This window comes from Solanum pennellii, chromosome 2 (assembly GCF_001406875.1).
Source record: "Solanum pennellii chromosome 2, SPENNV200".
In the NCBI taxonomy this organism is placed as follows: domain Eukaryota; kingdom Viridiplantae; phylum Streptophyta; class Magnoliopsida; order Solanales; family Solanaceae; genus Solanum; species Solanum pennellii.
Window position 1 is genome coordinate 52,508,974 of NC_028638.1, and position 14,076 is coordinate 52,523,049.

The window sequence follows — 14,076 nt, forward strand, 5'->3', positions numbered from 1 at the left end:
TAGTTTATTAAGAATAAATTTACATACTTATAATCTTTTATCATAATTAAACTTTTTATTTTTTTATGTTATGAATAATACATTTAAATTATGTACTATAATTTTATCAATTTTGAATACTAATAAACACTTACATTTAAAAATAAATTGATACACAAATCACTCATGAACGCTAATTTACAATTAATTATAAGTTGTGTGATAGATCAATAATATTAAAGGTCAATTAATTATTAAAAAAATAATTATTTAGGTGCTTTGAAATTCATATATACGTACAATATCATTTTTAAAAAGAAAATAATAACTGAATAATATTATATTTTTTACCCATTAGAAATACTAAATACCTCAAAAGTCTCCTTAAATTTTAGTTAATATGCCAGTCATTAAATCATCATTTTAAAAAATAATAGACCTATTTAATTCATTAAATTTATGTCTCTACAAAATAAATATATAAATTACACGATAATTTATGAAGATTATAAGAAAAAAATTTTTAAAAAGTCTAGTAACTTTATATATTGTCACCAAAAAAATTCAAGGAAAAAATCTCTGTGTGCACTGTTACCTGATAATTTTAGAATTCCTAACTAAATTATTTGAAAATTTTAAACAATTTATTTTATAAAAGTATTTGATAAATTTGTAAGGTGGACAAAGAAAATGGTAAGAAATAGAAACTTATTATTTATCTTTTTTTTAATTTTATTTCTTATTCTTTTATATTATATTATATTATATTTTTCATACAATTAAACATCAATAAATAAATTAATAATTAATTGAATTTCTTGATATAATTCAATAATATACATATTATATGAGATTAATATACTGATAAATAAAGATAAAAATTTTACTTTCTATAAATATTATTCACTTACTATTTTCTTTTTAAAAACGATATTGTAAGTATATATGAATTTCAAAGCATCCAAATGATTATTTTTCAAATAATTAATCGACCTTTAATATTATTGATTCATTATATAATTCATGATTAATTAAAGTAAATTAGCGTTCATGAGTGATTTATAAATCAATATCTTTTTGAATGTATGTATTTATAAGTATCCAAAAATTATGAGATTATAGTATGTTTTAAAAACGTATTCTGCATAACATAAAAAAATAAAAAGTTTAATTATGATAAACGATTTTAAGTATGAAAATTTATTCTTAATAAATTAATAAAAAATTAAAAATAATATGATCATTATTTTAGTTAAATGAGTTTGATGAATTCTATTATTAAAAAAAGATTTTAATGAAATATCATGCCAACTAAGAGAGAGTAATGTTTTTGAAGTATCAAGTATAGTTGAAGGAAAATAATGATATTTGAGTGATATATTGAACGTAAATAAACTATAAATAATATTTAAAAAGCAATTTTCTCGACTTAGATGACCATTTAGGGAATTAACTCGATCGAAGAGCATGAGATCACACATTACTTGGGCATTCAACTGGCCAACCTTGAAGAATATTTATTTTTATATATGCAGTTGCGTCTCTTCACTATCCAGTAGTGGACCCTTAATGTTGAAACTTTTGTACAGCTTCGGATATCCTAAACTTGTAGTATTGCAATCTCCTTCTTCTTCATCTATCTTTGCGAAACCTAATTAACTGAGAAATTAGGTCGAAAGAATGAGTCTTTCAACAACAATTACAACTTGGGGATACACCCATCATCCCTTTTCGTACGTTGGAAATAAAGGCAGATCCAGATTTCGCTCTCCAGGATTCATGCCTCATCTGAAGATGAAATTCTTCACTAACCCTTCTTCTCTTTCTGTCTCAGCTGTTCTTACAAAGGAGCAAGAAAGCAAGAGCAAGAAACAAGCAATGGAGTTTAAAGAATACGTTCTTGAAAAGGCTATTTCTGTCAACAAGGCTTTGGAATCTGCAGTCTCTATCAAGGAACCGGTCATGATTCATGAGTCCATGAGGTACTCTCTTCTTGCTGGTGGGAAAAGAATTAGACCCATGTTGTGTATAGCTGCTTGTGAACTTGTTGGTGGGGTTGAGTCCACAGCCATGCCAGCAGCTTGTGCTGTTGAAATGATTCACACCATGTCTTTGATTCATGATGACCTTCCTTGTATGGATAATGATGATCTTAGAAGAGGGAAACCTACAAATCACAAGATTTATGGTGAGGATGTGGCTGTTTTAGCAGGGGATGCACTTCTTGCATTAGCCTTTGAGCACATTGCTACTCATACAAAAGGGGTTTCTTCTGATAGAATTGTGAGGGTGATTGGTGAGTTGGCTAAGTGTATTGGGGCAGAGGGACTTGTAGCTGGTCAGGTTGTAGATATAATTTCAGAAGGCATTTCTGATGTTGATTTGAAGCATTTAGAGTTCATTCATCTGCACAAGACTGCAGCTTTGTTAGAAGGGTCAGTGGTGCTAGGGGCTATATTAGGAGGTGCACCAGATGAAGATGTGGAGAAGCTAAGAAAATTTGCAAGATGTATTGGTTTGTTATTTCAAGTTGTGGATGATATTCTTGATGTCACAAAGTCTTCTCAGCAATTGGGGAAAACAGCTGGGAAGGACTTGGTTGCTGATAAGGTAACTTATCCCAAACTGATAGGTATTGAGAAATCTAGGGAGTTTGCTGAGGAGTTAAACAAAGAAGCGAAAGCTCAGCTTGTTGGATTTGATCAAGAGAAAGCAGCTCCATTGTTTGCTCTTGCAAATTATATTGCTTACAGAGAGAATTAAATTGTAACAACAGGATTCTCAGTGATTCTTGATAGTATTAAACAATGAATATATGAATTTTTCGTCAACCAATTTGTATATTTAAAGTTTAAGAAGTTAGTACAAGGCAAGGACATGAGTCTGTACATTTAAAGATTCAAACTTCTAACATCTGGAATGAAATAATGGCCAATACACGTTTCTATTCTTCTCCTCCTTATGATACTCTTCAATTGATATCTGAGATATAAATCCTTTATTCATGTCATTCTGTGGATGTATTTGCCCACTTGTTGTTAAACTCTATTTCTAGCTTCGATATAAAGTCCTATATGCAGCTTATTCTACTGTCTTTAATTTCTTTCCTTTGGCTGTTGCAGCACTTCTATGACCTAAGACATGCCCATTCTTTGAGTCACAACATTTCTCTACTCTTCAGTAAAGATTCTTCATTCAAACATTTCTGCATTTTTGTCATATGTAATTAGTATAGTTTTCATTCAAACTTGGACTTCTATCAATTATTGGATGTCCCAAATAATTTTGTTGTTACTTCCAACTGGATCTGCCAGTTAAGTGTTCATAATTTTCTTTAGTGGCTTTCACTTTGGAAATCAATTTCTCTTAAAAGTCCTGCCAGTTAGACCATTATGTGGATTACATCTTCCACTCATCCTCAAAAGGTATGAAGAAAATACCAAAGAGCCAACTCAGTTATTGCAAATTGCCATATATTTTTGGGCTTGGGACCACTCTGTAAATTAGGAACTCATTCTAACCCTATTTTTTATATTAGTAAAACAAAAAAGAGTTAGTTCAGAGATGTTTGACTTTATTATGAGATAGCTTCTACCTTGCTGCTTTCGCTTGAATGCTTGTTCCTCAGTAAGTTAAATAGTAAATCACCAAATCAGGGAGTAATCCACACTTTAAGAGTCATGTCTATGCTAAAAAGAGTAATCTACAATCTTGTGAAACTGAGTACAAGAGGCACTCCAAATAGATTCAGATCTGCAGGAACAAAGTTGCTTCTTTCTTCAGAGGAAACGGCAGAGGTTATGTTCCGGCCAAAAGCAAGAGCCTTTTGTAATAGCAAAGGTTTTTCCAAGAATGAAAGTGAAGTTATCAACCATGAAGACATACTCGGAGAAGCTGGAAAAACAACAAGTGTCTTTGATTTCAAAAGTTACATGGTTCAAAAGATCAAATCCGTCAATCAAGCCTTAGATGCTGCTGTTCCAATCAGAGAGCCTATCAAGTTCCATGAAGCAATGAGATACTCACTCCTTTCTGAAGGCAAGCGGATTTGTCCTGTACTCTGTATAGCCGCCTGTGAGCTTGTTGGTGGCCAAGAATCAACAGCAATGCCTGCTGCTTGTGGAATGGAGATGATACATGCTATGTGTATGATGCACGACGACCTTCCCTGCATGGACAACGATGATCTCCGTCGAGGAAAGCTGTCACATCACAAGGTTTATGGCGAAAATGTCACTGTTTTAGCTGGTTATTCCCTTGTTGCCTTAGCATTTCAGCATATGACAACAGCCACTAAAGGTGTACACCCGAAAACAATGGCTCGTGCTGTTGGAGAACTAGCAAGATTGATAGGTCCAGAGGGGGCAGCGGCTGGCCAGGTGCTTGACTTGCTGTGTGGAGGTAACTCTGATACTGGATTAGAAGAGCTCGAGTATATTCATCGTCACAAAACTGCAGACTTTGCAGAGGCTGCGGCCGTTGTAGGAGCAATGATTGGTGGTGCGTCCGAGAAGGAGATTAATAGACTTGAAAAATTCTCCAAGTGTCTTGGACTGCTGTTTCAGGTTGTGGATGACATTCTTGATGTGACTAAATCCTCTGAGCAATTAGGAAAGACAGCGGGGAAGGATTTGTTGGCTAACAAATTGACGTACCCAAAGATGATTGGCATTGACAAGTCCAAAGAATACGCCCAAAAACTTAACAAGGAGGCCAAGGAACAACTTGTCGGATTTGATCCAGAAAAGTCAGCTCCATTACTTGCTATGGCAGATTTCGTTCTTCATCGGCAAAAATGATGATCATACCTATTATTTAATCTTTCAGTTCTTTATCTGGAACCATGAATGCTGCTCATCAATAATGAACAAAGCTTTTATACACACGCTATTGCCGGGGATCGAACCCGGTTCACCCGCGTGACAGGCGGGAATACTTACCACTTTACTAAAACGACTGCTTGTTAGAGCTACAGCCTTTGTTACTATTCAAGAAAACTAGTTGTATAGGGTAGATGTGATGTTGTGCTCTTTGCGATGCTTTGTAAAGTGAGCTTCTATCTTCTTTTTTGTTTTCGGTCTGAAACTGTGTGATTGATGTCGCCCTTTCTTTTAATTTTGTACTGAAAAAGATTTGATCTTTGAACAATAGCATGAGCATCCGAAGGTGCAAATACCAACCCTAATAGTAAAATCAAGATTAGGTATCTGATTTGTTCCGCATGTTGCTAGCCCATTTGGTTCTTGTAGATGCTACATGCCTTTTCTCTTTCCTTCTTATTGATGTATTGGTGTCTGCATTGGTTCTTGAGTTCCTATAGCTAAGTATGTTTCCTCTCTACTGAGCCATTCCATTTACAGGTTTATTGTACTGAGCCAATCCAGGAAAAATTACGCCAGTTTGTTTCTGTACTGTTTATAATTTATATGTGTGTGCTTGTTTGTGCTGTTGTTCTTTGTCTTCCTTGAAGATCTAATCTACAAGCAACCAAAGAAACCAGATTAGTTAAAAGTTTGTTTCATGTTCTCCTCCCAATAGGGAATTTGTTCATGATAAACCGTGGCCTCCTTCCATCTTTCACTCCAGCTTTTCATCTCTTGCGTGATCTGATCCTTAAGTTAGGGAAAACAGTAAGTGTGTAGGCATACTCTGTAGCACAAATTTAATGAGTTTTACCCTCCCATGGATAGAATGGAGCTTCCCTGTTCATTAATTGAATCTATTAGAAACCTTGTCTGTGATCTCTTTATAGTGTGTCTTCCCATTGTAAATTGGTACTTTCAAATATGTTAAGGGGAAATCTTTTCTATGGATTCTGGTAATCTCCGACACTTCAGCTTCTACTTCTTGACTTGCATTGTGATCAAGAAAGATTGCAATCTTGCCTTTGTTCATTATGTTTTTCATATATTGAGATTGTATTCATGATCAATATTAGTGATTCTTCATTAGCAGAGGGAAATATGATAGTGTCATCAGTATAAGCCAGATGGTTTATCTCTGGACTACATTTTGGCATATGCCAAATCCAGCAAATCTGTGCTCTGAGTGTGATGCACTTAATGCCCTTGGCATGCATTCTGAGGCCAAAATGAATAGAGTTGGTGATAGAGAAGAGGATCGCCTTGTTTTTCTCCTTTCTTTAAAAACCACATGGTTGCCCATTGATCAAAATGGAATACCAATTATTAGAGATAATTCTATACACCATGTAAATGAGTCTCTCCCCAAATACCATTATTAATTAGAATCAAGTTAGTGCAAGTGATATATCTGGATAGTTCATGGCCACCAAACAAAGATCTTACCATTTTCATCATCCTCTTTAGGTATTAGCAAAATACCAAATAGTCAACTCATGAGTTATCCCATAAAGTTTTTGGCTTGAGGGTTCCAGTCTGGATAGTAATTCACCAGATCAGAGAAACAGATTGGCAGACTTCTCAAGTTAATAGTCATGTCTATGCGAAAAGGAGTAATCCACAATCTTGCAAGACTTAGTACAAGAGGTACTCCAAAAAGATTCAGATCTTCAGGAACAAAGTTGCTTCTTTCTTCAGAGGAAACAACAGAAGTTATATTCCTCCCAAAAGCAAGATCCTTTTGTAATAGCACAGATCTTTCCAAGAATGAATCCAAAGTTATCAAACATGAAAATATATGCAGTGAATCTGGTAAGACAACAAGAAGTGTCTTTGATTTGAAAAGTTACATGCTCCAAAAGGTCAAATCTGTCAATCAAGCCTTAGATGCTGCTGTTCCAATCAAAGAGCCTATCAAGTTCCATGAAGCAATGAGATACTCACTCCTTTCTGAAGGCAAGCGGGTTTGCCCTGTACTCTGCATAGCCGCCTGTGAGCTTGTTGGTGGGCAAGAATCAACGGTGATGCCTGCTGCTTGCGGAATGGAGATGATAATCGCTATGTGTCTGATGCACGACGACCTTCCCTGCATGGACAATGGTGATCTCCGTCGAGGAAAGCTGTCAAATCACAAGGTTTATGGCGAAAATGTCACTGTTCTAGCTGGTTATTCACTTGTTGCCTTAGCATTTGAGCATATGGCAACAACCACTAAAGGGGTGCACCCAAAAACAATGGTTCGTGCTGTTGGAGAAGTAGCAAGATTGATTGGACCAGAGGGGGCAGTGGCTGGCCAGGTGCTCGACATGCTGTGTGGAGATAAATCTGATACTGGATTGGAAGAGCTTAAGTATATTCATAGTCACAAGACAGCAGATTTTACAGAAGCCGCGGCTATTGTAGGAGCATTGCTTGGTGGTGCATCTGAGGAGGAGATTAATAGAGTTAGGAAATTCTCGCAGTGTTTTGGACTGATGTATCAGGTTGTGGATGATATTCTTGATGTTACTAAATCCTCTGAGCAACTAGGAAAGACAGCGGGGAAGGATTTGTTGGCCAACAAATTGACGTACCCAAAGATGATTGGCATTGACAAGTCCAAAGAATATGCTCAAAAACTTAGCAAGGAGGCCAAGGAGCAGCTTGTTGGTTTTGCTCCAGAGAAGGCAGCTCCACTTCTTGCTATGACAGATTTCCTTCTTCATCGGCAAAAATGAATATGTACTACAACCAAAAAGTTTGACACCGTTGCCGGGGATCAAACCCGGGTCACCCGCGTGACAGGCGGGAATACTTACCACTATACTACAACGACTGCTTGTTGATTCAATAGGGGATGGAAGCTTCAATAAGGTCAACACAGATGTTTATTTTGTCATTTCCTTGGTCAAATTCCACATTTCTCCCAACATCTTATCCCCTGTTTACATAAATCTTTTGAAGTTGCTACAAATAGTTCAAGTATTTCTCTTTCTGTTTTAGCTTTATCATTTTCTCTACCTACAGATCAAAGTAATGAATATTGTGCATTTGCAGTGGTTTTGTGATTTGTTGATAAGCTTGGTGTTCTTATACTTAAATTGCTTTGTGAATAAAATTGCTTGCACCAGATGACATTTTGTCTCATGAGATGCTCCAGGCCGCCACAAATGAGCAACAACAATTTTTGAACGAGTCTGATATTGCTAGGGTGGTTAATGCTGCAATAACCATTATTATGAAATATATGGCTGAGTATCCTCTGAGGTATTGTTGAAATTAGGTCTTATGTCTAACTCACACTCAAAAACTAGCTCAAAGGAAGGAGAATTGTCTAAGTCTTATAAGGAATCTACCCCATCTCATTAACCACCGACGTGAGACTTTTATCATTCTTTAACAACTATGAACTTCACTAAATTCTCTTGCTTGGACTCGATTGTAATGAAAAAATAGTGATCGCTATAATTTAGACACAAACACATATTGCTGTCTTGCATTTGGGCATATATCTTGGACCAGAGCAAATTAAATGGAAAAACTGCAAATGATTTGCTAACTTAGAAGGAAAATGAGATATTCTTGTAAGGTATAATACATATATTGGATTCTAAATTTGGCTTCAAATTTTAATTTTGACCTCTAACTTTTATAGTGCACAAATAGACACTTTAACTAGCCTGCCTTTAAATAAATAAACACACGATTTGTAAAGTCAAAGAGCGTGAAAGGCAAACGCTTCAACGTGCATTAGTGAGCCACTCAATGACTGCCAACTAGTTAAATATTTTACACGTCGATTTTAGAACTAGAAAAAATCAAAATTAATTTTAATTTATGTTTTTAAGAGCTTGGAGCTCATTCTTTGATAGAGCTTAGCGGTTTGTTGATGACTGGCTTCTTGGTTTAGGTATTTGTGGTTGTTGGGTCTGTCTTCATGGGGTTTTGGGGGTCATTTGGCTGTTGTTTTGTGTCTGGTTCGAGCTGCTGGTTGCAGCAGTTTGGTGATGATTCTCGCCGGAGACGACATCTGATGGGTTTGGGGTCAGGTATTTGGTGGGTTTAGCGAGCTCAAAGTTCGTTCGCTTCATGGGTTGTGCTCCGGTGTGGAGGAAGAAGGAGAACGGTTGGGTAAAATGAATGGGGTTTTTGGGTTGCCGGAGATTGGACGGAATCTGGGGTGGTAAAATTGTCATTTCAGCATTTTTTTACTGTTGTGAGCCTCGAAAATTACTCCTCACGCGCGCAGAATACGTGATTTTCACGCATTTTGCCAGGTAGGAATCACGTGCTTATTTATTAAAAGGTAAGATAATTAAAGTGCTTATTTGTGCACTATGAAAGTTGGGGGTCAAATTTAAAATTTGAAGTTAAATTTAAGGTCCAATATATATATTATGCCTTCTTGGAATGTTGCAAGTGCAGTGTTGAAGATGACACTCCACTACCTGCAACATTTAGAGATCCCTCTAACTAAAGTTTCACTTCCTCTTTTCCTAATTACTTGTTCACTTTTTCTTTTTTATTTAATAATTTCTAATTACTTGTCTATTTTGACAAATCAAGAAAGGATAATTTCTTTTACATAATATAACTTTTTAAACTTTTAAGTTTTTTTAATTTATCCACTTCATAATTACTAAGGGTAAAATGATAAATTTACTATCTCAATCATTATTTTCATAATAAATGATGTCAATTTAAAAGTAGACAAATAATTAGAGACAAAAAAAAAATTAGCAACTAAACAAATTACTTTAATTAAAAAAAAACTAACTAAAACTTGGTTAGAAATTAGAATTGACAAAACTCGATTATTGTTATCTAGCTAATATCAAACCAAGTAACTTCTACGCGAGCCAATAACCTACATATTTTATTAAGGTCATATTATTTCCCTAAATTTATTTATTAATAATTTTCTATTCTTTTTTGGTCTACGTGGCACTATCTTGTGGGCTCAATGCTGGTTGATTTTTTTTTCAAGCTAGTGTCACGTAGGTCGAAAAGGGATATAAAATAACTTATAAAATAAGTTCAGGGGTAATAAGACCTTAGTATAGTATAAGTATGTCTCTAAGATTTCGGGCATAAGTTGAGGAGGTACTTGTGCATTTTTCCAAATATAAATAATAAAACCTTTTCTACACCTTAATTTTTTAAATATTTATAATTAACCAATTAGTTTAAAGTGCTTATGGATAAAATTTAATATAATATTTTGAACACATTTCTTATAATTATGAGATTCAAAAGGCAAAGTTAAAAAATTAAAAGATTTTGTTTCCTTCCCTCAAAATTAATCTTACACCATTTTTAGTACAAAAAGTAAATAATCTCTTGTAAAACTTTTAATTGAAGAAACATTAAATTGCAGCACGACTTCCAAAAGATTAATTTCATGTAATCTTTTGATCTTCTAAGACTATTTTACCAACTTTTTAAAATATCGAGAAATTTCATTTAGATAATTGTCTATCTTTTTCTCTTTGCTTCACAAGCTTATATTTTAACTTATATGCATAATTTATATTATTAACTTCTTATATTATTATTTTGATTCATTTATTTCATGGTAATAAAATTGAAATTTAATAATTAATAATAAGACAAAATAAAAAAAACTCAAATTAAATATCTTATCAGTATATTTTTTTAAAAAAAATAATATACTCATAAATTTAAATTACGTTTTCAGAAACTAATTTAGTAAAAATAAAAAAAAGAATACATTAAAGAGAATTGGACGGAGATGTGTGAATTAGTATTAGAAGGGTTGAAGTCACCACATTCAATGTAGGCTGAGCCGCAGAGACCCCCAATCAATAGCTGCGGCCTGCGCAGGAGAAACACGTGTTGCCACTTTTTCTCACATTGGCTATTACATCCTTGGACAACTCCAAACTCTCTTTGACTATTCAACTTGTGAAAAACACACAAACTACCATCATCACATCTAACACCGTCCATCAATATAATCCACCCGTCCTCTTTTAATGAAACCTTATTTGTTAAAGTGATCCATATCGATTGAGGGATGAAAATTTTATCTTCTTATATTAATTTAGATAAAATTTTATATGAGCTAATTTTTGAAATTGAGTTAAACTCAGATATTACATTTTAACATGGTATTAAAGTTAAGTTATTGGCTTCGTCGGAGTTAGGCACACATATTCCCATTTAGAAGTATTCATTGACTTGGAAAATGAGTTAGCATTGAGTTAGATTTAAATATCATGTTTTAACATTTATACAATGTAAATTGAGAATAATTATACATTGAGATTGAGTTAGATTCATATGTCACATCTTTAATACTTATACAATATAAATTCAGAACAATTAGACTCCAAAACAGGTAACGGTCACCAAATGGAAAAAATATTTCAACACTTATACAATGTAAATTGAGAATAATTATACATTAAAATTGAGTTAGATTCAGATGTCACATCTTTAATACTTATACAATATAAATTCAGAACAATTAGACTCCAAAACAGGTAACGGTCACCAAATGAAAAAAATATTTTAACACTTATATAATATAAATTGAAAATAATTATATATTAAAATTGAGTTAAATTCAAATGTCACATTTTTAATACTTATACAATATAAATTTAGAACGATTAGACTCCAAAACAGGTAACGGTCACCAAATGGAAAAAATATTTGACAGTATTTATTGTAATAAATAATTAATCAATTCACATTTGTTACACATGGAAATTGGACCCCCTCACCACTCTATATAATGCATCACCCCCACTTACAAACATTTCATCAGTAACAACAACCACCTCATTCAAGTCTTCTTTTTTGACCACTAGAACCAACTAATAGTTCATTTCTTGTTCAGCAATGGCCACTGTTTCCTCAGCCTCTGCTGCTCTTAGAACCATTTCTTCTTCCTCATCCAAGCTATCCTCTGCCTTCCAAACTAAAAAGATCCAATCTTTTAAACTCCCAAACCCTCTCATTTCTCAGACTCATAAACTTACTACCACCTCCACTACTGCTTCCAGATCATTTTCCTGCAAGAGCCAGAGCACCTCAACAGATTCAACTAATAGTAAGAATAGTTAACTTCTTTATCACATTTTATCAAACACCTTATGTTCAATCTTTGAATACTCAAAAATTTTCTTGATTTCAGCTGAAGTTCAAGAACTTAGTGTCTATGAGATCAATGAACGTGATCGTGGAAGCCCTGCTTATCTTCGATTGAGCCAAAAGACTGTCAATTCACTCGGAGATCTTGTCCCCTTTAGCAACAAGGTAACTTTCTCTTTGCAATCAAGATACCAGAACCTAGAGCGAGTCTTTTTAATTCGTATGCTGATTCTTGGTATGTTGCAGCTATATACTGCAGATCTAAAGAAGAGAATTGGAATAACAGCAGGACTCTGCATTCTGATCAAGCACGAAGAAGAGAAGAAAGGAGATCGCTATGAAGCTGTTTACAGCTTCTACTTCGGCGATTACGGTCATATCGCCGTTCAGGGAGCGTACTTAACCTATGAAGAAACTTACCTAGCCGTCACCGGTGGATCCGGCATATTTGCAGGGGTTTCCGGTCAAGTGAAATTGCAGCAACTCATTTTCCCTTTTAAGCTATTTTACACTTTTTACTTGAAGGGGATCCCCGGTCTGCCATCTGAATTGTTGTGTACGGCGGTTCCTCCGTCGCCGACGGTGGAGCCAACACCTGAAGCTAAAGCTTGTGAGGAAGGGGCCGCACTGAAAAATTATACTAATTAAGTGGGGGTGTTGATGTGCAAATCACAACTTTTGTTGGGGTCGTTCTGAAATAATCAATAACTACGTGCTCTAGAATTAAAAAAAAAATTAACATCAATGTCCTTTTATTTTGCAATTTTTGGTATGTTAATTGTTGTTTTGTTGGGTTAAAGTTAACTGTTTTGTTAGTACTTTGTATGTATGCCTATTATCTGAATTGTATCCCTATGTGATACGTTCCATCTTTATTATAAAGTCCAGAAAAAGATAAAAATTAAAAAATTATTTGGTAATGAATTCAAGGACGTATTTGTTCGATGACTATTTAAACCGTAGTGTTCTCCCTAACAAAGGAGATTCTATGCTCTATAGGGCTTGAATCCAAGACCTCACCAAAACCCTCGATGGGGTTCAATGACTCCTATTGAACTTGAAAATGAAACTTTTTTATATGTTGGTAGTGCTCACAAGTTCAAGTTGTTTTCAGTTTGAAGTGCTTTATGTTGTGTGATAGTAGGTGTATTCAATTGTTCCTTTCATCATTATGACCATTGGACCATTATATATTTATTAGAGTTTGATAGTTGATTCTCCATATCCATTTTTATTATTTTTTATCTGAAACATCATCGTTTATTCAATAAACTTTATTTTAAACAGACGATAACATATAGTTCATATTGTAAAATGAATGAAATGGTGATAATTCAAACAAAAAGAGTATTACTGTGTTAAACTTTTTTAGAAAAGAATCATTCAAAAGTGTATCTGATTATTATCTCTCTCTATTATAAACTTTTACTTCTTAATTTTCAATTTATTATTGCCATAAGTCAAGTGCAAATTTTAGTTAAAAAGTATCGAATGTTCTTACAACAATAACAATTATTGACATTAGTACTTAAAAACAATTATTTTATAATTTTATCAGAAATTTTTTTATATACTAGTTAATATATGCCGTGATATATTTTCTCTATTTTATTTAATACAGATCACACAAAGTTTAAATATACTTATAAAAAAGAAAAAAGTCCACGAATAAAAATTCTTTAAACTTTCTTTAGCATAAATGTATTTCCTCCCACTTTCCTTAACAAACAAAATGAGGAGAATAATAGCAACTAACGTTTTTTTTTAATTAATTAGAAATACAAAAACAGCCATGTATAGAACACCTAACACGATCCTAAAGTCCATAACATGTGATTTACAGATAATTTGTCTTCTTTTAAAATTGATAATAATATAAAATTACAAGGTGGAGTATTTTTATAATCTGTATTCATTAACACGTGCTTTAGATTATAATTAGTTGGATTTTGGGATATTGGATGCCCCTAAGTAAATTAGATTAATTTTATTTATGGAGCTCATGCACTTGATGGGCTTATTTATTACTAGTAATTCAAGATATGAAGGTCTTATTTTAAGAAGAAGAAATCCAATTACATAGATTTACAATAACAAAATGAGGACTAAATCATCTCCGACCTTAATTTCTATTTTA

The 14,076-nt window shown here is 33.7% G+C and overlaps 4 protein-coding genes and 1 non-coding gene across 5 annotated transcripts; 4 read left to right on the forward strand and 1 right to left on the reverse strand.

Annotated features, from left to right (window-relative positions):
• The first annotated feature begins 1,659 nt into the window (after positions 1 to 1,659).
• On the forward strand, positions 1,660 to 2,742 carry LOC107011432 (geranylgeranyl pyrophosphate synthase, chloroplastic-like). The gene has a single exon (NM_001323432.1). It carries the CDS (start codon positions 1,660 to 1,662, stop codon positions 2,740 to 2,742), a length of 1,083 nt encoding a protein of 360 aa, NP_001310361.1.
• A 326-nt stretch (positions 2,743 to 3,068) lies between these two features.
• On the forward strand, positions 3,069 to 5,127 carry LOC107011431 (geranylgeranyl pyrophosphate synthase, chloroplastic-like). Its single transcript, XM_015210938.2, has one exon. It carries the CDS (start codon positions 3,660 to 3,662, stop codon positions 4,776 to 4,778), a length of 1,119 nt encoding a protein of 372 aa, XP_015066424.1. The 5' UTR covers positions 3,069 to 3,659; the 3' UTR covers positions 4,779 to 5,127.
• Positions 5,128 to 5,528: 401 nt separating this feature from the next.
• LOC107010484 (geranylgeranyl pyrophosphate synthase 7, chloroplastic-like) lies at positions 5,529 to 7,952 on the forward strand. Its single transcript, XM_015209770.2, has one exon. The coding sequence runs from the start codon at positions 6,437 to 6,439 to the stop codon at positions 7,556 to 7,558; it is 1,122 nt and encodes a 373-aa protein (XP_015065256.1). The 5' UTR covers positions 5,529 to 6,436; the 3' UTR covers positions 7,559 to 7,952.
• TRNAD-GUC lies at positions 7,585 to 7,656 on the reverse strand. The gene has a single exon. It is a non-coding gene; the product is annotated as a tRNA-Asp (tRNA).
• Positions 7,953 to 11,587: 3,635 nt separating the features above from the next.
• LOC107008741 (allene oxide cyclase, chloroplastic-like) lies at positions 11,588 to 12,884 on the forward strand. Its single transcript, XM_015207888.2, has 3 exons — positions 11,588 to 11,898; positions 11,983 to 12,104; positions 12,186 to 12,884. Exons 1-3 carry the CDS (start codon positions 11,688 to 11,690, stop codon positions 12,585 to 12,587), a joined length of 735 nt encoding a protein of 244 aa, XP_015063374.1. The 5' UTR covers positions 11,588 to 11,687; the 3' UTR covers positions 12,588 to 12,884.
• Positions 12,885 to 14,076: the final 1,192 nt, after the last annotated feature.

Excerpts from the sequence above, each read along its gene's own strand:
- LOC107011432 (NM_001323432.1), top strand. The coding sequence starts at position 1,660 with ATGAGTCTTTCAACAACAATTACAACTTGGGGATACACCCATCATCCC.
- LOC107011431 (XM_015210938.2), top strand. The coding sequence starts at position 3,660 with ATGTCTATGCTAAAAAGAGTAATCTACAATCTTGTGAAACTGAGTACA.
- LOC107010484 (XM_015209770.2), top strand. The coding sequence starts at position 6,437 with ATGTCTATGCGAAAAGGAGTAATCCACAATCTTGCAAGACTTAGTACA.
- LOC107008741 (XM_015207888.2), top strand. The coding sequence starts at position 11,688 with ATGGCCACTGTTTCCTCAGCCTCTGCTGCTCTTAGAACCATTTCTTCT. Across the intron at positions 11,899-11,982 it reads CTCAACAGATTCAACTAATA|CTGAAGTTCAAGAACTTAGT; the intron begins GTAAGAATAGTT and ends TCTTGATTTCAG. Across the intron at positions 12,105-12,185 it reads TTGTCCCCTTTAGCAACAAG|CTATATACTGCAGATCTAAA; the intron begins GTAACTTTCTCT and ends GGTATGTTGCAG.